Genomic DNA, 24,423 nt, shown 5'->3' with positions numbered 1-24,423 from the left:
AGGAGGCTCCGGGAGGGCCTGGCTGGGTAAGGCACGGAGTTGGGGCTTCTCAGGGGCCCAGTCCCAGCCTGGCCCCCGGCAAGCCTTGCTCAGCCGCAGGTCCAAGGGCCACCATCGTGTTGAGGGTAGCAAGGGCTCTCACTTGGCCTTGGGCTTGGGTCTGAAGCCTGTGGAGAGAGGAAATGACATCGTAAGCAGCTGTTCTGACCCCTTCTCTGGGGCAGCAACATCCATCCAGGAGGAAGCTACCAAATTGGTGGGAACAGCTCAGCCCTGAGGGGCTGCGGCTCTGCGGGGCTGAGCGCCCTGCCCACCCCCCTCCTGCTCAGAGGCTCACTATCTGCAACCACTGCCCTTGGGCTGAGCTCGGTCTGTGCAGCAGGAGCTGAGGGCCCTGGGCTATGTGGGCTGCCCCCAGCTGGCCTTTGCCCCCACACCCATGTGCTAGACTGTCTAGCCCAGGGCCCAGAGCCAGGCGGTGCCCCGGGCTCCCCAGGGGGATGGCCGGGCTGGGGTTTGAGAACCACTGCCCCAAAGACAGAGTGAGGAAATGCATATAGAAGCAACATCTCTCCAAGGGAGGGTCTCAGTCCCAGCCCACCCCAGGAAACCAGGAAGGATGGCTGGGCGCTGTGGAGGGGACTGGGAGGGAGGGGCTGCCGATCCTCTCTGACCTGGGGACACAGGAGCCCCCGGGTCCCCAGAGAACACAGGATCTGTGCATTGAACATGGCTGAGCAAGGCAGCGACGGTGACAGTTCTACAGGGGACGATGGATGGGACCTCTGGGTGCAAACTGCTGCCAGCTGCAGGGCGCAAGGAGGATGCACGTTCCTGGGCCCCAGGCACACGGTGGGGAGGTCCGTGGTGACCGCCACCTTAGCCACTGCGCTCACGCCCCTCCCCAACCCTCTAGGCCAGTTCCTGCCCCCACGCAACCTGCACCAACGGGGGAGGGAACAGACACGCACCAGGGTGTCTTCCAAAAGAGACGAGAGCGTCTAGAAAGCACTAGAACAAAGGAGACCAAAGCTCTGTGCCAGCCAGCCAAGCATGCCTGGCTTCTTGATAGAACCTTGTTTCCCAAACGTCAAAGCACTGACCACAGGAGGCGCCTGGGAGAAGGCACAAAGCTGGCCCCACTTGAGGGACTGGCCTGCTCCCCGCACAGGGCCTGCCTGGGTGGATCTGGGGAGAGCCCACCATAGCCACAGTGGCTCTGAGTGGCCGCTGGCTCTGCAGGCGGTGGGTGCTGGAGAGCCGTGAAAGCCTGTTTTGCACATTCTCACAATTCCAAGGAGAAGGTGGGATTCATTCTGACTTCAGACTTCCTGTTGGACTTACATTTTCCAAATGAAACGCTGGGAAATAATGAGGGAAGGCTTTCTCCCTCCCGGGGAGGCCTGAGGCCAAGCCTCTGCAGACTGAGGGGATGCCAGTGGCGGGCAGCGTGGCGCTGCACAGACCTGTGCTGTGCGCTGGCCGCGGGTGGCCACTGCCGAGCCCAAACTCGTACCTCCGCTGTTTCTCCACCCAGGGCCACAGTGGGGAGGGCTGGGGGCTGCCTTCCAGCCTCTGAGGGGTGCCAGTGCCCGTCTAGCACGGGCTGGCGTCTTGGCCAGAAAAGCCAAGCTCAGAAAGTGACCCAGGCTGCGGGCCAAGAGGAAGGCGGGGCCCAGGCTGGGTGAACCGTAAGGAGCGGTGCGCCCGTCCCACTACCGTCTCGCTTGCCGGGGCCCCGGCAGACCTCATCCCTGCACCCTGACCCCGGCCGCAGGCCCAGTGGGCAGCACCTCCATGGTGTGAGCCGGATGCAACCTGCCCTGCGCAGGCCTCTCCCGCCCTCCAAGCTGGGTCGGGCACACGGCAGGGACGCCGGGCTGGCCCAGCTGCATCTCAGCCTCTGGCCTGGCTGTCCTGCCCAGTGTGGCGTCCCAAGAGACACAAACACACACGCTGGGAGAAGCCTGCATCCAGACGGGGTCCCTGCCGCCTGGAGAACCTGGCCCCGTTTCCAGGCACTGTCCACCCTCTGGACCACCCGTCTCTCATAGCCTCCCTGGGACAAGCTTGGCCAGCACATGGGCCCCAGGAGGCCTGGGCCTGTGCAGAGACTCAGCCCAAGCATCCCCACTCCCAGGGGGCCCAGGGGTCAGCGAAGCCGCAGGGGTAGCGGGGCTGCAGCAAAGGCTGAGACATGGGATAGGAGCAACCTCAGCCCACCCTGCGGTGCCAGGTGACCACGCCGCCCCAAAGGCCTGGCACTACCTGCAGAGGCCCGTAAGTCCCGCCCCAAGGGGGCCCAGCTCGGCCCTGCCCACCCGTTCGCCTGAGGCAGCCCTGAGGTTGCGTCCCACCACAGCAGAGAAGACAGAGCGGGCTTGGCGGCCGGCTTTCCCCAGCAAGGGTGGGACGGGAAGGAGCCCGCCACCAAGGGCCACGGGAGGCGCCTGCTGACGCACAGGGGCTGGGGGAGGCCAGGGTTAGTGTCCAGGAGGGCGCGCAGCAGGCTCAGGCCCCAGCGCCCACCACCGTTATCCACAGAGCGCCAGGCTGCGTACCTACCTCACTGGATCACACACAGTCTTTCTTTTTTATTATCATCAGAATCGGGGGCAACCTCTGCTTTCAAATAAAAGAGACGCACTCAGTAGCTCATCCCACGAGCAGCCCTGAGCTCGGAGCGGGTGGGAGCTGCGGGGCCCGTGTCAGCCCGGCCGACACCCGCGGTCGGGGTGGGGGAGGGAAGACACACCACCGGGACCTGCTCCCCAGTTCTCTGCCACCGAGCCGAATGCAGCTATGCGTCCGGGGGGCTGGTGCCAGAGCTGCCCTGCGGCAGCCTGCTGCCCAGTGCCCTGCGGGGCGGGTGCAGAGCAGGATTTAATGGGTTAAGGCGCAGGGAGAAGCCGGGTCCCCAGCAGCCCTGCCACCTGAGTGTGGAGTGCCACTGCGCCCCTCCGCAGCTGCACCCAGGACGCCACGCGCCTCCTGGGGAAGGGGCCGCTGCGCGGCAGGCAGGCAGGCCCAACAGGGCGCGGATGAGTGAGTGCCCAGATGACCCATGCCAGAATTACCTGTCTGGCCCCGCGAGGGCCGCTTCTTCTTTCGCTTGCTCGCCCCCTTTGAGGCCCGGTCCCGGGCCCTGGGGAGGGTGCCGGAGCCTGAGGAGTCCGTCACCGCGTCCTCAGAGAAGGACTTGTCCAGGGATGTGTCCAGCGCAGACTCGGGGGCTGTGTCCTCTTCCTCCTCCTCCTCCTTTGAAGGGCCTGTGGCAGCAGGGCCAGCGCTGCGGCCGTGGGCAGCTGCGCCCTCTGGTGTCTGGCTCGTGCTGTCCGCTGCCGCTTGGTGCGTGCCCCACAAGGCCTCAGGGTCCTCACCGTCCTGGCTTGAGCTCTTGGCCTCAGGGGGCTTATCTCCAGAGAACTCGAGAGGCTTCAGGGCTTGGGTGTCTCCCAGGGTCACTGGCCAGGCCCCCTCGGAGGGCTGGAGGCCTGGGGCGTCCTCAGAGACCAGGAAGTCGCTGGCGTCCACATACCAGGAGGAACGCCTCTCCAGGGGCCGGGGACTGCCTTCCTCCCTGGTGGGTAGGGGGCTGGGAGCCACGGCATCCACAAGACCCCGGCTCTGCTGGTCGTCAGCCACCATAGCATCAAGGGCTGGCTTAGACGTGGGGTGGCTTGTGCCAGCCCTGGAACCTTGAGCAGGGCCGCTGGCAGCTACTGTGGGTGGAGGGGTACATCAGAGGGGAGCAGAGGACCCTGGGGCCACGCTAGCCCACGGGAGCTTCCCAGCCTTGACCACCACCTTCACAGCCCATGGGGTGGCTTCCCCAGGCAGTCACCCAGCACCCTCACTCTGTGTATAATATGGGCAAGCACAGGACACCCAGGGGCCCTCCTGATCCACCCTGCCTCCAGGAGTGGGAGTCCCTTCTACAGGGCCTGCCTGACCCCCCCACCTCAAGTGCCCAGAGTCCCAGGTCCAGCCCCCGTGGCCCCTGAGGCTGGACAGTGGTGTCTGGGCAGCAACAGAGCTGTCCCCTCCCTTAGCGCTTCTGGGGGACCCTCTCCACCCAGGCCACAGGAGCGCCCCCGGAAGGCATGGGGCGGGGACGGTGGGAGGGACCTGAAGCAGGAGGCGGGCCAGGGTCTCACCAGACTCCGTCCCCCTCGGGGGCTCTGCCAAGGCCGCCTTGCTGCCCACGTCGCCGTCCCCTCGGCCGCGGGCCGTCTTGCGCAGCTGGAAGCCCTTGCGGATGTCGGCCAGCAGGGCGTCGATCACGCACACCTCCTCCTGGAGCCTGCCGGGCCCCTTCCTGACTGAGGAGCCAGAGATGCTCAGGGCTCAGAGCTGGCCCCAGAGCGAGGTGCGGGGCCAGCCCGGAGCCCAGGCCCGCCCGCGGCGCCCGCCTCACCGGCCTTCCCGTCCTCGCCCCGCGGCCGTCGCGCCTCCTCCTCCGCCAGCTGCCGCTTCCTCCTCTCTGCCTTTGCCACTTGCTCCTTCCGGTCCTTGTTCTCCTGCCCAGCACGGAGCCCACGGTCACCCCACGGCCGGGCGCGCCCGTGTGGACAGCAGGCGGGCCCATGCCGGCCCGAGGCCACCCTACCTTCAGCGCGCGGGTGAAGAGGTCCCGGAAGGCCTTCATGGTGCTGAAGGTGTCCTCCAGGGACAGCTGCTGCGGCTCCTCACACAGGTAGTCAGCCAGCTCCTGCTTCTTCTGCTCGATGGCCTCGAACACCTCGTCCAAGGCCCGGGAGGCCGCAATGCTAGCCTGTGATGGGGCCCGTCACTGCCCAGTGCCCTGGGCCGGGCGCCCCCCCAGGGGCAGCAGGCGACAGTGTCTCCTGCTGTGTGCAACTGGGCCCAGGCCCAGGGAGGCCTCTGCCAGAAACACTAGAGCAGAGGCTCTACCCCAGAGGCTCCCTCCTGGCCCAGGCCTCTGCCTAGCTCACTCTCTGAGTTAATTAATTAATTAAGTACTGGGGATTAAGCCCAGAGTCATTCTACCTCCAAGATAATAACCAGCCCTTATTACATTTTATTTTAAAATACTGGGTGTCTAGCTAAGTTGCTGAGGCTGGCCTCAAGCCTGCGATCCTCCCGTCTCAGCCTCCTGAGTACTGGGGTTACAGATGTGCACCCCCTGGCTCCCATGGCTCCCAGCCCCTTTCTCAGGTCCCAGGCCTGGGCGGCCCTCCCACCAGCCACGCCATGCCCGCTTGCCTGGATGCGTCCGGCATACTGCTCCTGCACCTCTGTGACCGAGGTGGACACCTTCCGCTCCGTTTCCAGAAGCTTCTTCAAGTTGGCACTGGCCTCTGACCGGATGACCTCCAAGTTGATCCTGATTGGGGTCAGAGCGCCAGGCCAGGTCAGAGGACAGCAGCCACCCGGCCATGCGGGGGCCACGGGGCCCTCACCTGCCACCTGCACAGCCTAGGCTTGGCTTGGGGCCCAGGCCACACCGGATGGGGACCTTGGGGTTCCATACTCCCGTGCCAGGAGCTGGGGCTCAGCTCAGGCTGCTATGCAGGGCTTCAATGTCCACTAGAACAGGCCCTCGCTGCAGCCCGCAGTGCTGGGACACCAGCCCCTTCGTGGTCAGCCCATCCCCTCATCCTGTCCCCGAGGCCCAGCAGCTCTGGACCAGAGAAGCTTTGGGGGCTTGTGCTGGATGCCTGGCCCGGGGCCCAGTGGCTGTCTGCCCTCGCAGGGCCTGCTCTGGGAGGCAAGAGGACCTCCCTGGCTTTGGTGTCCACCCTGGGGTGGCACAGCCTTGCTGGCGGCCTGTCGGGAAGGGTACCCTTGTGAGCAGGCCGTGCCAGCTCAGGCCAGCCCTGCCCCTCTGGGCCTCACATCCTGTCCAAGCCCCACAGGGACAAGCTACACACAAGGCCCTGTCCCCAAGTCAAAGTCGGCCCTCTGACAGGCAGTGCGTCCTGGAGGCCATGCACTGTGCTGTAGCTGTGTACCTGGCCCAGCCTGGTGACTTACTGAAGGGACCAGGGGCCAGGGCCTAGGCCTGGGCCACGGCTAGTGAGGGCTACCTACCCCGCTGCTTGGGAGGGCTGCTCCAGGTCCCGGGGCAGCTGCAGCAGGTCTGGGTGGCTCTTTTCCACTTCCTGCAGTAGGACGTGCCCAGTGAGACCCACTTTGGCCCCGCTCTGGACCCAGGGATGCCCCCATGCCAGCTCTGAGCAATCGAGGCCTCAGTATTTGGGGTCCCTGAATCGTCCCTTTAGGTCTGGCCATGACCCTGTGGCAGTTCCGTCTTTCTCGACTGCCCCTCACCAGACATGGCGGGGTGGGGTGCCGCGCTAGCCCTTCTCCACGCTGCAGGTGGGAGGGCACACGGCGGGCGCTGGGAGCACGGGAGCAGGGCCCTGCCCCGCGGCCCACCTCCAGCACGTGGTGCAGCAGCGTCACACGGTTCTGCTGGGACTTGGTCTCGGTGAGTTTCAGTAACGTGCTGATCTTGAAGCCGTCTGCGTCTCCCGTGTGGCTGCCCTGTGAAGGGCAGGGGTGAGTCTCCGCCCTGCCTGGGCTGGCTGGGCTGCACGGCTGGCTCCTGACTTACGTAGTTGAGGAAGTTCCCGATTTTCAGGATCAGCTGACAGAATACGGGCAGCCGCTGGCTGGTGAGCAGGCCTGTGGGTGGGCAGGGCTGAGGGAGGCAGCAGAGGCCCCCGGGACCCCGGTGTGGTCCAGTTTCTCACCCCCTCCCCAGGCTCAGCCAGCACCAGGATGGACCCTTCGCCACCTCCAAGCCCGGGGCTCTGGAATGGCCCCCGGTGTTGGTGATCACTAAAGCCTCACAACCCTACCCTATCCTCCAGGTCAGGACACGGGGTACCACGAGGAACCTTCTGGAACCTGGGGCCACCCAGGATCTCAGCTAACCGTACCCTGGGGAGCAGATGTCCACCGTGTGCATGCTGATAAAAGTGAGTGCACTCTGGTCATCTGGACCTTTCCTCCTCCTTGTGCAGAGGAGGTATCTGTGCACGCACGTGTGTGCACCTGCGACTGTGAGCACTTGTGGTGTGTGCATGTATGTATGTGAACGTGTATCTACTCACATGCTTGACTGTATAGTGTGCACGAGTGTGCCTGGGTGTACGTGGGACTGAGTGCATACGCAGGCCCGGGTGTGCCCGGGTGTGCCCGTGGTGCGTGCCCATGTGCGTGCCCGCGTGTGCGTGGTGGTGACAGGTGGCACTGGGAGGTCAAGGTTGGCACCTGCAGGGCTACTGAGTGGCGACAGTGACAGGCCCATCCCTCCCGATGCCTGGCCCTCCCGATGCCAGGCCCTCCCGCCCCGCCCTGCCCTGCTGCACTCACTCTCACAGGCGGCGAGCACCAGCTGGGCCTTGGGCCGCACCATGTCCAGCACGACGGCCGTGCCCTCGCACAGCAGCATGCACTCCACCCGCAGCTGGTAGCTGGCACACGGAGCTGGGGTCAGGGCCTGCAGGAGCCCTCACCACCAGCCCCGCAGCAGGGCCCGAACCCCGGGCACAGGGCTCCGGCAGGCAGGGCGGACTGAGGGCCCAGGTGGGGGCTAGGAGGAGCCCCACAGCCTTTGTGGCCCAGGGGCGAGGCCACGGCCGCCCCTTGATGGAAGGGTGGGCACATGGGCACTAGTAATTCTGAAAACCAGGGCCTGTCCCCTTCCTCAGGCCCAGGGTGCTGGCCTGGGGCTGCCCTCCCCCCACAGGCTGTGCTGGGGTCCCAGGCCGCTGTGCTCACCAGGGAATGTCCAGCAGGAGGATGTAGAACTGGTCGGCACTGGCCAGCTTGGCTCGCTCCTCGGCGAACGCCCGCAGGTTCTCAATCTGTCAGGACGAGGCCATGGGAGGTCTGCCTGCCAGCCCCTCCTCCGGAAGCCCTCGGGACTGCTCCCGGCTCCTCCTGATCACACCGATCACACCGGGGCAGGCGCTGTCTGAGGCGGGATGACGCTGGCACCTTCCTCCCTGTCCCTCTGCGGCCAGCCACGTCCCCGCTTACCTCGTGTTTCTCCGGAAGCAGCTTTAAGAGCTGCTTGAGAATCTCCACGTCAAACTTGGCCGTGTCCCCTGCCCGGATCATGGCGGTGAGCTCCTCGTTGGAGCTAGAGAGAGGACAGGGGTTGGGGAGCACAAGTCACCCCACCAGCCCTTTTCTAGACCTTCCCAGCCAAGGTCTTACACACCCACGAGCCTGCTGGGTCAGGGAGGGCGAGCCACTTGCTCAGGGCCACACGGTAAATGAGGCTCATGGCTCAAGAATGCACTCTCCCTGTCTGTCCCCTTCCCAGCGGGCTGCTCAGAAGATGGGGGCATGGCTCAGGGCACCCAGGAGCCCGCTGGCAGGGCCAGTGCCTGACACCTACAATGAGGAAGACCTTGGGGCCCTCAGTTTACTACAGCTTGTCTGTGGCCGCAGGAAGCTGTCCCGGCCACTCTCTGCGCCTGTTTCCCCAGGAGCCATCACTCCGCTGTGCTACGCAGGGTGGCCTGCAGAGGGCACTGCTGGGCCGAGCTGGGGCCGGGAAGGAGGCGGCGGCGGGCTCACCATTTGAACTGCTTCAGGAAGATGTTGAGGTTCAGACTCTTCTTGGAGTCGAGGAAGGTGACCTGGAAGAGCCACCACAGGGCTGGTACGGGGGGGGGGCGTGGCGGCCACCCGCCTGGCCTCGCCCCTGCCCACCTCCTTGGGCTCCTTCCTGGCCGGGGCGGCCGAGGGCTCCTTGGGCTTCGCCAGGGGAAAGGAGAAGAGCCGCTCGATGCTGGAGAGGTCGGGCTCCACCACGTCGGCGCCCGGGCCGCCCAGCGCCGCCCACATGGAGCTGCCCTCTGCAAGTAGCGAGCAGGGGCAGTGAGAGCCGCGCCGGGCCCCTGGGCCCAGGCCTCGGAGGCCGTCACAGTCCTGCCTGGAGCCCGCGGAGCCAGAGAGGGCGGAGCCAGAGAGGGTGGGGGACGCCTGCAGGTGTGCCCCCCCCTACCGGGCCCTCAGGGCGGCGCTCCACTTGACCTCACCTCGGGCCACGCTGGACGGCAGCTTCTGCCAGTTTAGTTTCTTCATGCGCAGGGTGGGCGGGTTCACCCGGCGGTGGCTGGGGACCCAGGCCGAGCCCAGGCTGCTGCCCACGTGGGCCACAATGAGCTCCTCCACACCGTCCGTGTGGGTGCCCAAGGCGCCAGGCAGGGGTGGGGGGGGAGGGGGACCGCAGCCCAGCCCAGGCAGTGGGGGAGGGGGAGGGGGACATCCCACGCCTGGGAGTGGAGGAGGGGGCGGGGGCACAGTCCTGCCACTGGGCAGAGGCGGGGGTGGAGGGGGTGCTGGGGGAGTCATGACCCCCAGGCCTGGCAGGGGGGGTGGGGGTGGAAGGGAGGTGGAGTCGGGGAGGGGGGGTGCAGGCGGGGGTGGAGGGGGTGCTGGGGGAGTCATGGCCCCCAGGCCTGGCAGGGGGGGTGGGGGTGGAAGGAAGGTGGAGTCGGGGAGGGGGGGTGCTGGCGGGGGTGGAGGGGGTGCTGGCGGCTCAAGGGCACCAGAACTCTGGGTGCCGGCCATGTGCTGGTGGTCAAGAACAGCTGCTGGCCACTGGCCCTCCGTACCAGCCGTGAGGGCAGTGGTGCTCTGAGGGGACCTGTCCCTCAGACCCTGGCCGAGGTTGGCCTGGACACTTTTGTGGGCTTTGTCCAAGGGGCTTGGCCGGGGCCGCCCTTTGCTGGACAGCAAGCGCTCGATCACCTCTTCCAGGGTGCACTCTTGGGCTGCCGGAGAAACACCCAGGGTCAAGGGAGAGGGTGAAAGAGGGGGCAGGGCAGAGGACGGGTCTTCCCACTCCCCATGGGGCCCAAGACCCCGGGGCCTGCCCCAGCTGCTCACCATCACTGGCCAGGAGCACTGCCCGGTTCACCAGGCTCTCCAGGGCCTCCCAGAGCAGCTGGCCCGAGCGGCCGGTGGGCTCCAGGTGTAGGAGGCCCTGCAGCAGCGACAGCAGCTGGGCGGACACCGGGGAGCAGCTCACCTGGGCGAGGGGAGGTCAGTGCCCTCAGCCTCTGCAGGCGGAAGCAGGGCGCCCGTCCCCACGGCCACCCTTCACCTCAAAGCCCTCGGGAGGGACTCAAGGCTGAGCTCTGGTTACTAGTGACGGTGCTATACACGAGGGGTGTTAAATGGTGTCTCCATCTGGTCTGGGTACACGCAACGCCAGGGGTACACCCTGCCTAACTGTGGCAACCAGGAGTTGTTGGATGACGTGGGGGGCACACTCACCCCCAGCTGAGAGCTCCAGCTCAAACCCTCACCTGGCCCACAGGCTGCCTAGAGTCGCCTGAGGGTGCCCAGCCCCAGGGACCCGGGTGGCATGGTCAGCTCAGGGCAGCCCTGGCTCGTGAAACCCTGTCCTCCTGCAGCCCCAAGCGTGTCCCCAGACAGCCACCTCAAATCCTGGCCCTGGCTGCCCCGCCGGGGCCCAGGTCACAGCCTGGTCTAGCCAGGCCGAGGAGCCAGTGCCGGCCCGCCACCTGCCGGCCCCGGTTACCTTGTGGAACAGGGAGGCAAAGACTTCCTGGTGGCTGTTCATGTTGAGGCCATCACAGACACGCTGCAGCTCCTCCTCGTCCTCGGCCTTGGCCTCCTCGAAGGCCTCCAGCTGGATCAGCAGGTCCGCGTCCTCCAGGTCTCTGAGGCGGGAGGGACCGGGCCGGCTAGCCTGGCAGGGCTCCCGCACACACCCGTGATGCCACATGGCCACCGTAGCCGCCTGAGAGTGCTGGGAGGCCCTGCCAGGCTGCCACATGGGCATCTCCATACCCCTCAAGGAGGGATGTGACAGGACAGCCAGCCGGCCAGGCCTCCTCTGGGGGCTGGGAGGGCATGATTATTCAAGGCCACACCTGAGGCAGGTCCACTGGGGCTGCAGGGAGGGGCATTGGACCTGGATAGGAGGTCCAGCCATTCACTGGGCCCAGGCCTTGCCAGTCATCTCCACCTGGCCAATGAGCCGAGCCTTCAGCAGGCAGGGCCTGCCCCCTCTGACTGAGCTCCACTGAGACCCACTCAGCAACACCCATGCCAGCCCGGGGCTCCTCCTGCGGATCCCCTGGGGACCTGTAGCATGGTCCAGACTGAGGTCAGGATAGAGGTCCTCAGCAACTAAGGATCCTTAGTCAACTACAGGGCACAGTTACACCTAATTCCAGAGGAGGAAAGCCTGTTGGCATGATGCCCCATGTGCCATCCAGGGTATACTCACACTAGCACATCAGCAGGGGCCTGAGTTGTGAATTTACTAAGAGTCCTATCGTGTCCCTGGCAACCAGTACCTACAGCAGCTGCAAGGCAGTGAGCCGGGCACCGGCCTGAGACCTCGAGGGCCCCTTCCAGAAGCCACCTCTCTGCCAGCTGAGGTGAGCCTGGGCCAGGCAGTTGGGACCGCAGGGAAGGCGGGCCCGGTTTGGGAGCAGCCAGCAGGACTCACCGCAGCCGGGTCAAAATGTCCAGCAGCTGCAGCCCTGGAGAAGAATGGGCTGTGTCAGAGGGTCCAGAGGCTGCCCCTGGCCGCCCGCCACCTCCTGCCCCTGGGGATCATCCCCACCACGCACAGCACTGTTCACAGGGTCCTGAGACTCCTGAGGGAGCCAGTGTGCAGACACCCGGTAGAGCGTCAACTGGGACCATGCCACCGGCCCGCCTCCGCTGCCCAGGGCCCAGGGCCACTATAGCAGTGGGCCTGGCGGAGCCCTGGGGACAGGCAGGTCTTGCTGCGGCCCCCTCCTGGGGCGGTGGCAGGGCTGGTTACCAATGAACTCGCTCCGCAGCTGTGTGCGGGTGCGGAGGTCCTCGGGGCCTAGAATGATGGCGTTGATGACGCTGAGCAGGGTGACGACATAGGGCACGTTGTCGCTGTCCGAGAGCTCGTTCATGATGACGCTGAAGCGGTACTGCCGGCTGCACACCGTCTGAGGGGTGGGCGGGGTCAGCCTGCACCCAAGGGCGACAAGGTCCGAGCCACCCACGCAGGCCTGGCTGCTCACCTTATAATGGTCCAGAGCGTCCAGGGTCAGCGCGTGGCCTTCGGGTGAGTAAATGCACAGGGCGGCCAGCAGCTCAAACACCTGCTTCTTGACCATCACGTTGGAGGTATCCAGGGCTGCGGGTGGGCATGTCTCAGGGGCCACCTCGACCCTCCGCTGGCCAGCCCAGGCAAGCTGACACCAGGGGGCGCCCCATGTTCACCCATGACCCCCCCCCCCCCCCCCCCCGGAGCTGGGCACAGAGCCAGACCCTGCTGAGCTGACCTCCCTGGATGCCCCGACCCCGCCTCCTGGACCACACAGCCAGACCTGGCAGGAAAGAGCTTGGAGGCACGGGAGGTGACCACAGTCACCTTGGGGCAGCCGAGGCTGGCCCGGCCCTGCTGCTGGCTCTGGGCTCAGCTTTCTCTATGTTGACAACAGAGCCTTGGATCCAGCTTTTCTCCCATGAACCCTTGCCTCCCACCCCATCCTGAGCTGGGTAAGTTTCAGGGGTGACTCTTGTCTGGCCCTGCTGAGAACAGGCCACAGGGGCTTGCCAGGGGCGCAGGCTCGAGAGACAGGTGGCAATGGGTTCTGGGGTGGAGATGGGATAGCCTCTGGAGCCTCAGTGGGACCTGGCTGCGACCCTGACGCAGAGCAGTCAGCAGGCAAGGGTCAGAGGGAGCCCTGGCCACCAAGCCTCTCACAGGGTTGGGACTAACTCTGGCCACAGTCTGGGGAGTCTCGTGGAGGAGCGCAGAAAGTGGAACTTAAAGCGCGATCCAGGCTTGGGCGGTGGGTGCAAAGGCGGGCCGCCTAGGCGGCAGGGGCAGGGGCCACCTGCCAGGGAAGGACCCGCCCTCTGGATGGCAAGGCTAGGGTAGCCATGGGGAACCTGCCGGGAGGGGGAGGGGAGTGCCCTTGGCAGGATCGGCCTGGACCTGAGTGGCTGTTGGGGCCAAGGTGGTGTGTGGGCACCACTCCGGTGGACACTGTGTGGATCAGGCCTGGAAGCCAAGGTTAAAGCCAGCAAGGGCTGGGGGCTTCAGAGACCAGAGGGGGCAGAGGGCACCCAGGCATCCAGAGGCTGCCTGCAGGTGGGCGGAGGTGCTCCAAGCCCTTCTCCGGGCCCCGTTCCCCGGGGCCGCGCGGGCCGCGGCTCACCCTGGGAGAGCTGGCGCACGTAGCCCTGGTTGCTGAGGATGTACTCGATGCCCTGCTGTGAGTTCATGACGGCGCGCACGCAGCTGATACAGGTGAGCTGCAGGAGCGCGTCGGCGATGCGGGCCACCCCGCGGCCCGACAGCCGCGCCAGCGCCTCCAGCAGCAGGTCCAGGCCGCTCTGCTCCAGGAACTGCACCATCCAGCCCCCGTCGCTGCTCTCCAGGCGCTTGCGCAGTCCTGAGTAGTTGACCACGGAGGGCATCTGGAGCAGCCGGATGCACAGCTCGGGGTCGGCGCTCTCCAGGTTGGCCTCGGTTGGGTCCGAGTCCTGCGGCCCCAATTTCTCCTTCAGCGCCACCCACTTGCGCTGTGCGCCCTCCTTCACCGACATCTTGCCGAACTGCGGGGCCAGAGGGGACGAGGCTGTCAGCCCGGCAGGGGAGGGAAGTGGCCAGCAGGCGGCCACACCTCGCCGGAAGCACCACCTGCTGCCTCAGTTTCTCCACATTTCTGCTCGTGCCCAGAGAGGCGCCATCCCAGCCAGCCATCACCTCTGAGGCCTGGGCCTCTCCTCGGAGCCAGGAGAGCAGGAGCTGGGTCAGGGGCCTGTGCCTGGGCTCCGAGGCCCGGCGCCTGTCGTCCCTGCCGATGCCAGGCCGGGGAGTCTTGGAGACGCCCAGGGGAGGCAGCGGTGGCTACACTGGGTGGAACGCCACGGACACGGCGGCCATGAGGAGGCAGAGCGGCGTCCTGAGCAACCTCCTCTCCCTCCAGGCTGCTTCCTGGGTGCCCGCAGCACCAGGAGCGGGGCTGGAGGACGGTCACGGAGTGGACTGTGACGCTGCCAGTGCCCATCCCTGCGGCTCAGTTTGTCCGCCCGTGACTGGAGGACCCACACACAGGCCGGGCACACAGGTCTGACTCCAGCCCAGGGAACGTCCTTGGACAGCGAGCGCATGGGCCAGGCAGAAACACTGCCCCAATCTCAGGCCTGTCCCCAGGGCAGCACCGCAGGGCAGGCAGCCTGCACCCCACCCAGCCGGCAACCACACTGTCTACACAGCAGCCCTGGAGACTGGCCTCAAAGGTCAGGGGCGTCCCAGGCCCTCCCGCACCATGTAAGGCTGGGATCTTATATTTGGTGCCTGAGAACAGCAGCGTGGAGCCGAGGAGGGAGGCCCCGAGGGGCAGGGCTTGGCGGAGGAGGGAGGCCCCGAGGGGCAGGGCTTGGCGGGACGCGGCCCCACTAATGCCCAGAGGCTGCACTCGCCACGCGACCCTCGTGTTCCCCGCTCCTAGGGCAGGCTCAATAGGGAAACAGAGGCAACGCGCGGGAGGCGGGTCATGGTCCACGGGCCCACTCTGGGAACAGCTGAGCTGTGGCTGGGCCTGGAGGAGGGCCTGGGCTGTGGGATGCGGAGCATCCAGCGCCACCTGCCCGGGCCACGTGAGGTCACTGGGAGGCTGCAGGCCTCTCCCAGGGTGGCTCTGGCCGCTGGTGTCCCCCCTCGCCTGAGGCCCCTCGCCTGGGTGAACATCTTGGTGCATCTGCCTGCCGAGTCCCCCGTGGGGCCAGGGGACCATCTGGCGGCTCGCGGGAGCTGTATGGAGCTGGCTTGGCCCCACCTGAGACCCAGCCCAACGATGCCTCCTGCCTGAGCCTCGGGTCCCTCCTCTGCACCCCTGGCACCCTGAGAGCCTGTGGGCACAGACACCCCCCACCCTGCAGGCAGTGAGGGGAGCAGCCCCCAGGGCCCGCAGCCTAGGTCCCGTTCTGGGACTCAGAGGGTGATCCCCACGTTTAACCCACCCCCGCCACCCTCTGGCTCCACTCACCCAGATGCGCAGGACCTTCCGGCTGCCTCTGCCCACCCATTCTGGGCCCTGCCTCAGGCTTCTCATCTCCGTGGGCCTTGGCCACACCACCGCGCCATGCAGTGCTCACGGCCGCTGTGCACACTCCCCACCTCATGCCGCTGCCTAAAGAGGCGCCGCGAGCGGCCCGCCCTCCCTCGCTCCCTCCCCACCCCTGCCTCCATTGGCCAGAGTTCCTGGCCCCTTGGCACAGGCTGGACGGAGCGTGAGTTCTCCCAGGCCAGGCCTCTGGGATCCTCTCCAACCCAGAGCCCCCTCTGTGCAAACGCACCCAACCTTTCGGAGCCAACGGGGTGGCTCCAGGGCTCCCCAGATGTAAGAATTCTTGCTGGCCTCAGGCCTGACCCCCCTGCCACCGCCCAGTCCTTCCCTGCCTTCAGAGCCACAGGTGCACTCCCGAAGAGCTCAGCCTACAGCAGCCCCTTGGTCGTGGGGGACCCGGCAAGGTTGTGTCTGTGCGGGGCAGGGCTCTGCTAGGTGAGACCCAGCAAGGACCGTGTGTCCAGCGGGAGAGCAAGCGCAGCTGGACCCCAGAGGCCGAGGTGAGGGCTCCCTCCGTGATGCCCACCGGGCTGCCAACCTGACTCAGAGGCCGCGTGGTCAGGCATGCCAGGCATTCCCCTGAAACATGCCACCCTTTGCAGGATGCAACTGAGCACACAAGGACCAGCGCCAGCCCGAGCGCAGAGCAGAGCCTGACCACAATCTGCGCACCTGTCCAGAAGCCAAACAAACCCGCAGCAGTTGACCCCGCAGCCGGGCTGGGTTAATGATTGAAAGCGCCCATAATTCTTGTCCCTGCTTCCAACCTGGGACCAACCAGAGGAAGACAGATCCCCTAAGCAACAGCATGCCCCACTACCAGCAGGCCGCCAATCGGGGACCCTCCCCTCCCCTTCTTTCTATTAAAAACTGCGGGGTGTGGTGGCACACACTTGTAATCCCAGCATTTGGGAGGTAGAGACAGGAGGATCATGGTTCTCGGACAGCCTCAGCTACTTAGCGAGGCCCCTTTGCAACTCAGCGAGACCCTATTTCGAAAATAAAAGGACTGAGCCAGGCATGGTGGCGCACACTTTTAACCCCAGCATTTGGGAGGCTAAGACTGGAGGATCATGGTTTGCTGACAGCCTCAGCTACTTAGTGAGGCCCTCTGCAACTCAGTGAGACCTGGTTTCAAAATAAAGAATAAAAAATAGGGCTGGGGGTACAGCTCAGAGGTAGAATGACCCTGGGTTCCATCCCTAGTAAACAAAACAAAACAGAAAAAGAAGAAGAAGAAGAAGAAGAAGAAGAAGAAGAAGAAGGAGGAGGAGGAGGAGGAGGAGGAGGAGGAGGAGGAGGAGGAGGAGGAAGAAGAGGAGGAGAAAAGAAAATAAACGGACTAAAAAATAGGGGTGGGGTTTAGCTCAGAGGTACAGTGCCCCCGGGTTCCATCCCTGTACCACAAAACAAAACAAAAGCTGTAAATCCCTCTCGCCTGCCTGCCTGCCTGTCTCCGCTGAACCCAAGAGTTGGTAGCTGACCCCCTTGCTGCAGCACGCTCTCGGCATACCGTGGCTCATCTACATGAGGGTGCCGGGCTATGGGTGCCAGTGACTGCTGGGGCCCGAGCCTCACTGCCGAGCAAGCTACTCTCCCCCCCCCCCCGCCCCGTTCCCTTTCTGCAGAGCGGGCGTGGGGTCCAGCAGAGGACCTGGAGCCCATGAGCAGAGGGAGCGCTCAGGAACGCTCACTGCGGTTGTAATCCTGCCGTGGAGACCTGGCCCGGCCCCTGGGCTGTGTGTGGGTCCCAGGAGGCCTGGCACGGCAGGCCACAGGAACGCCCTGCTCAGGCTCCCTGCGTGGGAGGGAGTGCAGCCTCCTGAATTTGCGTTCACAGAGCCTTTCTCACCTGCTACAGAACTCAGCCATCGGGGTTCTGCAGAGCCAAGCCCCCGTGCTCAGGCCAGACTTGGCCCCTCAGGCAGCTGGAGGGTCAGGGGCACTGAAGAAGGCCCCACCTGCCCCCGAGGCCCCCTCCAGGCAACGGGACCCCAGTGGGCAGGGCCTCTGCAGGTGACCTGCGGAGCTCTGGGCCTCCTCCCTGCCATGCCTGCAGCTGCCTCTGTGGCCTCCACCATTGCTTTTTCTCCCAACAATAGAGTGGGGCCAGGTCTTCAGCTCAGGCCCTGGATGTGAGGTTGGGGTCTCCCTTGGGGCCTGCAAGGGCCCTCCTTGCCCTTTAGAGGGAAGGGGACCAGGTCTTTGCAGGGTGTCTCCTGGGTACGATGCCTGCCTGCCTCCTCCGCCCCAGCCCGGCCAGCCTGGCATGATGGTGCCCACACCTCCATCCCACATGCCCGGGCAGCTGCGCTGACTCATGGGAAACCCAGGCCACCGCCCCTGCTTGGTAGTCATCTGTCAGGCGGAATTGGGGGGGGGGGAAAGCAAGCAGGGCCAAAGCTGTCCCCCAGACCCAGAGTGATTTACCTAGCCCCTGGGCTGCAGAATGCAAGCTGCCCAGGTGGCTTAGAGCTGACCACAGCAGCTAGGAGGCCCGGCAGGCTCACTGGAGAAGCTGGGCGAGCCCTTTACCCCAGCCCTGGCCCCCCCACCCATACAGTGAGGACAGCAGCAGCCCCCACCTCTGAGGCTCCGGCCACAGCTCAGCAACTTGAGCCTGAGCCCGGGAGGGGGTGCTGCCAACCGGCCAAAGGCTTGGGGGACCTCGAGACAGGCAGCACGTGCATCCTGGAAGCGGCAGGCAGCTCTGGGGGGCCGCCAGCCGTGGTGCAGGAGCTGGGGCGCTTCTGGCTCAGAGCCAGTGGAGATGGGGTGGGGGTGCAAAGGAGGGAGCTGTCTTCGCGGGTGGGCGGGAGAGTGGCAGGCGCGGGATTCCGGAACTGGAGGCAGGGGCTGCCTCACTGTATTTTTAGCTCCTCCGAGAACCCAAATTTTTCCACTGCCTAGCAACCCTTGGCTCTCCAGAACTGCACACGTCCCTGGCAGCTCCCTGGGGCTCAGGGCAGCACTTGCCCTGCCGTGAACCCCTATTGCCTTCTGCCCCACTCATACTCCTGGCTTCTCTGAGCCCCCTGCAAATACGCCCTCTTCCATTGGGCCCCAGGCCCCGCAGGGGACTTCGGCTGTCTGGTGCGGGTCACCTGCTGCAGGTTCGGCCACCTGGGGGCCCTGGGTCTGGCAGCCTCAGGGAAAGGGGGAAGGCTCATGTCCTCGGGCACAGGTCACACAGGTCCCGAGGGGTGGCAGGCTCCTGAGAACACTGCAGCCCTGTGCCCCGCAGCCCCCCGAGTTCAGGCTCTTGCTGTCACTCCCACCTGAACTCCCCTGCACACAGGAGAGGGACAGAGCGGGACGCGTGGGAGACCCCCCACGATGCAAAGCGCCAACAGAAACAGCAGACAGGAAATGCCTGCCTGGTACCCGGTGCCCACTTGCTGGGAGGAGGGGCTGGGCAGCCTGCACCGGCACCCTGCATCTGGAATCCTATAAATGGGCTGCGGTGGCCATGGAGTCTCCCCTCCCCAGGCAGGCAAGGGGAGGGCAGGAAGGGCGGTGGCCACCCCGCCAGGAAGCGTGGCTCTCACTTCCACCTGCCCGGAGATGATAGGGGCTGGGTGGGCCTACCCTGCACCAGCACCACAGTCTCCCCAGCCTCAGAGAGGGGCTGCGGGGTGTTCCCAGAGGACCTGACCCCTCTGATATTCTGGGGTTCTGGTGTGGAGGCACGGGAGACGGTGACAGACTGTGGCTGACTGTCGGGCATTCTCTGAGCACCAAGGCCTCTGCACACTTTCAATGGCGGAGCCTGGTTGGCGAGGGTGGAGGGGAGCCAGGTGTGTGGGTCTGGGAGGCACGAAATCAACATGCCCTGCAAGCGGCAGAGCGGGCACGCACCTGGGCTGAGGCGCCGCAGGCCCCTGTGCCTAGCCACAGCTTCCTTCCATCTGTGGGGGCTGCCCTGGGTGAGGGGGGCGGGTGGGCACGTAGACCTCAGGCTCACCCCGGAATGTCTCTGCCTAGGTGCTCTCCCAAGACCAGGCACACTGGAGACGCCCCCTCGAAGAAGCCCATGGTCCCTCTTGCCCCTGGCCTCTGGAAAGGCCACCCCAACCCTGGAGGAGTGGGGCTGGCTTGGGGCCCCCAGCCTGCCCACGCCTACACCAGAAAGGCTAGCCTCTGCCTGCCCTCAAGCCAGGCCCTGGGTCCCTGCCCCCGCCTGAGCCCCAGCTCCAGGCCGCCTTCCCGGGAGCTAGGAGAACAAAGACAGATTGAGAGGAGACAGGGCCGGAGCCTGCGCACCCTAGCACGGTCAGGATGCTGCCAAGGCTGGGCAGAGCACGGCCCCGTCGGGGGTCAAAAGGTACCCGCTGCTGACCCGGGGCCCCTGGGCATCCCACCAGACGCCCTCTCCTGCCTTCAGCTGGGAGTGGGCATGTGAGTGCCAGCCGGTGGCCCGCCAACAGACCACATGCTGCCCTGAACACCCGGCCCTAACTACAAGGGCTGGGTGCTACCTGCCCTGTCCACCCGCTGGCCACCAGCTTGGCGGCTGGGGTCGAGCTGGGACGTTGTGTGCGGCTCTCAGGCCCCCACTCAATGGCCCTCAGCCACTCGGCCCTGGGCAGCCAGCGCCTGGGAGCCTGTCAGGCCCGACCGGGAGAGCGAGATCTCGGCGTGGGTGCCGCCTGGCATTCCTGGCTGGGAAGCCGCGGTGCCAGGCCCCATGAAAGCCAGCCTGTTTTGAACTCATCTGTAAAATGGCCAGAATGTTCTCCAGGGCTGTGACCTCGGTTTGGCTGACCCAGCACAGCATAAACTGCCACCAGGCTTGCCTGGCCACCAAGCCCCCTGCCCAAAATGACCTCCTGGGTCCCGCCCTCTGCACGGGGCCCAGCGCGGGCAGCTCCCAATCCTTTGCCACTGTCACTGCCTGGACATGGTGGCCCAGGGGCCCAGCTCTGAGCACGCGTGGCTGTGCACGCAGGAGGCAGACAGGCGGGTACAGGCGCCCCTCCCAGCCTGGGCCGGGAAGAGCCGTCTGCCTCCCGGCTGCTGGGTGCGGGCGGCAGTGCCAGGCTTGGAGCAGAACAGGGACGCGGGGACACGAGGTGGGGGAGGCGGCTGGGAGAGCACATCCCAGGGCCTGCGAAGCCTGAACCAGGCACAGACGGGGAAACGGAGGCCCGGAGAGGCTGGTCCTCTGGGCAAGCTCAGCAGAGCACCCCAGCCTACTGCTGCATGAGGGGGCTCTCCGTGTTGGGGCAAGGGGCTGGGAGGGACCTCAGAGGACCCCAGGGTGGGTGTTCAGTTGGGGCCGCCTGCCCCTGCTCCTGACCCCCTGCGCTGTGCGTGGGAGAGGCCAGGCTTTGATGTCAGGCCCCAGCAGGAGCCCCTGCAGAATGGAAGCAGGTTCTGCCTCCACCTCCCCAGGTGTGTTTCAGGCTGCCTCAGTCCACCGAGGGCTGCCTCAATCCAGAGGGCTGCCTCAGTCCACCGAGGGCTCCCACCCGAGCCCCAGCCAGCCCAGGCACCTTGCCTGGGGAGGCCTCTACCGCCAGGAGGGAGCCCTGGGGAAGGGCTCGCAGTCCACCCATTTCAGACCCCAGGTACTCGGACCAGATCCAGCTCAGGAAAGGGGCAGTGGAGAGGCTGCTGCCCAGGGCATTTCCCCACCCCCTAGAGAGGCTTCTGCCACAGCCAGCGTGCCAGTCTTCTCCTGGGTGCCGGCACAGTACGGGGGCAAGAGGAGGGCATGGGGGCTGGCAGCAGCCGCAAAGCCTTCCTCTCTGGACTCTTTGGGCCCCATCCTGTCCCCCCAACCTACCCCCTCTGCTTCCTGCAGAACAGGAAAGAGGCCTTAGGCAGTGTGTCCCCAGATAGCGCTGCCCAGGGACCCCGACCCCCAGCCTGCCAGCAGGCCTCAATGTCGGCACAATGCCCAGTGGCTCCCGGGCCTGGGCAGCAGGCCCTCGGGCAGCTGTCTGCGGGACTGCTTCGGAGTCACATGGGCTGGGAGGCTGCAGAGGGGAGCCTGCCAGGGGCCCATCTTCCAGCACAGGCCCCCTGAAGCTGGCTGCAAGCCTGCCCTGCCCGTGGGGACCATGAGCATGGGCAAGGGTGAGCGTGGGGCTCCACGCGGCCAGTTCGCACCCTGACCAGGTCAGGGCCTGTGTGCCTGGCCCAGGGCTGGGACTTCCCTGAGGGGTGAGAGGCAGGGCCGGGGCCCACAGTCGGGCTGCATGAGCACCTCCTGCCAGAGCACCGGCCTCTGAGTCTGCGACCCGGCTGCGCAGTGGCTCGGTCTCCTCATCTGTAAAACAGGCATCATCTGCAGTGTTGGCACCTTGCGGGGAGCGAGGGCCGGGTGGTGTGGTGGTCACTCTCAGCACACAGGCCCTGCGTGGGACAGCTGCCGTGGCCCTGGCTGAAGGAGGCTGTGGGGAGACCTCGTGAGAGCCCGGGGAGGCCAGGGGCAGGATGCCCTGGGCAGCAGCCTCTGCACTGGCCCTTCCTGGGTATCTCTCCTGCTCTCCCTGCCTGGCTCACGCACAGCCGCAAGCCCCAGGGAGGCGGCACATGCTGGGTGCTGGGCAGACGGGCAGCTGTGAACAGGCCTCATAGCTCAGGCCGCCGGGCATCGAGGCAGGACACTCCTTCCTAGGGTGAGGTTGGTGGGGGTGGGGGCTTCTAGCAGAAGCCTGCTCTCCCAAGTCCAGCGACGGGGAGCTCACCCTTGTATACACCTCCTGGTCCTCAATATCCCTGAGGGGCCAACCCTTCAGAGACTGGCCCTGCCTGGCCTCTACCTCCCAGCCCTCCTGGCCCAGTCTCCCCTAGACACCAGAAACAGAAGCGGGCATGCCCTCCTCAATGCCTGGTGTCCACGGGGACTCGAGGTACGCACCTGCGAGAACAGGCAGGGAGAGGCCCGGCCAGCAGAGCCAGGCCCTGTCCCTCTTACCACGGGGCCTTGGTATGGGCACTTCAGGAGGCTGGGGCTCGAGTCTACTCCAGAGAGGGCCACTACTCCCCGCGTGTTCTGCTCTGCACCCACAGGGCACCCTCTGCTCTCCAGCAGCCCCCTGCAGCCGTCTTCACCTTGAACACTTTCCCACCCTGGAAAACCGCACCTTGGTAGAAGTAAAGGCAGTCTATTTAAGGCAGGGGCCTCCAGGTCCCAGAATGGGGTGTGTGCAATTAGCTGACAGGCGTCAGCTCCCCCACAGTGGGGCCCTGCCTCGGGAGCTGCGAGGATTGAACCTCGAGGCAGCGTGCCTACCCAGTGCAGATGGCTCCTCCTGCAGTGCTCTTTGGTTGGAGCTCAGCACTCTTGTGAAAGAGATGGGAGGCGGTGGGGCGGAGGTTAGCTCCTCTGGGTCGACCTGGCTTTTTAACAGGAAGTTGCTGTCTGCCTGGTGGGGTGAGGCTGCAGACCCCGGCCTGGGAACCAAATGCTGTTTCCTACAAGGGGCCACAGTGCTCACTCCCAAAGGACTCCTGTGGGGGTCTGGGGCGTTTGCTTTGGGGCCATCTTCACACTCCAGGGCAGCAGGAAAGAGGTCCATGCCTGAGCCATCGTCCCCACCCTTCAAACGCAGAAGGGGAAACTGAGGCCTGGAGAAGGCAAGGGTCCTGCCAGAGAGAGGAGTGGGGTAGTGGGAAGGGGTCACTCAACTCTAGCGGGACTGTGGGTGTGTCTGACCTCTGGCCCCAGCAGGCCCAGGGCCATCAGTCTCAAGGGCTCCTGGCCTGTCCACCAGGTGCAGGCGGAACCGGGGCCTGGAGGACCAGAGAACAGACGCCATGTCTGTGCTCCCCAGGCACAGGGGTCACTTGTCTTCCCTCCCAAGGCCCGGCTCAGGCCAGGGACCCTCCCCAGCAAGGGGTTTGACGGGAGGACGGGGACGCCAGGAACCCCTCTCTCCCTGCAGCAAAACCAGAGCGCAGCAGGGTCTCACCTCCCCGCAGCCCCGAGTGCGCCCGCCGCGTGGGCAGCGGAGAGCGGCCGCAGGGCGGGGCGCACGGCGCGCGTCTGGGCGCCACCGGCGGGCTGCCTCGAGTTGAAGTTTGTTTTCTCCAGCGTGGCTGATTCCCGGGCAGGCCGTGACGGCCCGAGGCGGGGGCTCCGCCGTCCTCCGCGCAGACCCCGCGGCGTGCAGGGCGTCCATCCCGGGACCACCCGCCGCGGGACGCTCGCAGCCACCGGGGCCTCGCGCCGCGGCCCGCAATCCCCTTCCCAGCCCGCAGCGCGCCCCGCCTCTGCCCAGACTCAGTTTACCCCGGGGTCCGGGCGTGCTGGCCGCAGACTTACCGGGCGGGCAGCGGCGGGGCGGTGGTGCGGCCGCGCTCGGTCCGGGCGGTCGGGGCTGCAGGCCGGCGGCCCCTCTGCTGCGCTCCCCGCGGTCCGACCCGGCTCGCGGGCTGGGGCGGGGCGGCGCCTCCGGGGCGGGAGGAAGGGGCGGCGCCGCCCCGCCCGCGGCGGCCACGTGGGGGGCGGGTCCCGCGGGGCTGGGGTGGGGTCGGCGGGAGGTCCCGCCCCCTCCGGCTGCAGGGGCGGCACTTCAGGGACCTCCCCCCGCGCGCGAGTACCCTGGCTGCCCGGGCCCATGGGTGCCCCTTCCCAACCCTGCGCGCAGCTCCTGGGAGACCGAGAGGCGAGACGGAGGCGAGACGTACGGGGCCGGGGGTCTAGGCAAGCGCCGTCGCTGTCCCCCCACCTCAGAGGTCACTGTCAGCCCCTTCCGCCTTCCCACCCACCTTCGTCCAGGTCCACCCCCACTGACAGCCATCTGGCCGGGGAGATCGCGCTTCCTGGGCTCCTCCCCGAGGACAGTCCTGTGCTCGGGACCTCGGGCGGGCCTGACGTTGCTGAGCGTCAGTTTCCCCAGCTGTAAAGTACCCCCTAGGGGTGGGGAGGACACGTGGATGAAGGGTCTCCACCCCCTGTGGGCGTGGTCCACGGCAGCGTGGAGGGCCTGGCCGCAGACCCTCAGGCTCCGGCCCTTTGGTGTTTAGTGCACTCCCCGGCCCTCCTAGCCTGAGTGTCCACTCCTTGGGCGGCATCCCCTGGCAGCCCCAGCAGCCGCAGCCCCAGAAAGTCTCCTTGGCTGGCGCCAGGACAGGAGGGTGTGCCCAGGGAGCCTGCCAAGGCCGGCTAACCGGCTCTTGGACACCCTCCAGCCTGGGACACGGCAGCCACTCCCGCACCCACTCCCGCACGCAGTCGGCCGTTCTTGGAATGCACAGGGCTGTGTCTCTACCTGGAAGGCTCGCAGGCTGTCCCAGGGCTCTTCTCCTCGGCACAGGAGCCTTCCCTCCCTCCCCCAGCTGGGGTCCAGCCGCTGGGATTCCTGTGCGAAGCCACCTG

The 24,423-nt window shown here is 66.2% G+C and overlaps 1 protein-coding gene across 1 annotated transcript; it reads right to left on the bottom strand.

Annotated features, from left to right (window-relative positions):
* Positions 1-2,566: 2,566 nt before the first annotated feature.
* On the bottom strand, positions 2,567-15,077 carry INF2 (inverted formin 2; the record flags this gene model as incomplete). Its single annotated transcript, XM_080708048.1, has 22 exons — positions 2,567-2,622; positions 3,078-3,722; positions 4,158-4,322; positions 4,418-4,520; positions 4,610-4,774; positions 5,227-5,347; positions 6,055-6,125; positions 6,403-6,510; positions 6,581-6,651; positions 7,345-7,445; positions 7,753-7,838; positions 8,014-8,116; positions 8,560-8,621; positions 8,695-8,840; positions 9,024-9,761; positions 9,877-10,018; positions 10,535-10,676; positions 11,474-11,507; positions 11,795-11,954; positions 12,030-12,145; positions 13,176-13,575; positions 15,012-15,077. The coding sequence occupies 22 exons, from the start codon at positions 15,075-15,077 to the stop codon at positions 2,567-2,569; spliced, it is 3,801 nt and encodes a 1,266-aa protein (XP_080564174.1).
* Positions 15,078-24,423: the final 9,346 nt, after the last annotated feature.

The sequence above is a fragment of the Muscardinus avellanarius genome, assembly GCF_963383645.1.
Source record: "Muscardinus avellanarius genome assembly, chromosome: 12".
Taxonomy (NCBI): domain Eukaryota; kingdom Metazoa; phylum Chordata; class Mammalia; order Rodentia; family Gliridae; genus Muscardinus; species Muscardinus avellanarius.
Note: the sequence above shows the minus strand (reverse complement) of the source record. Positions and strands in the feature narration are given on the sequence as shown.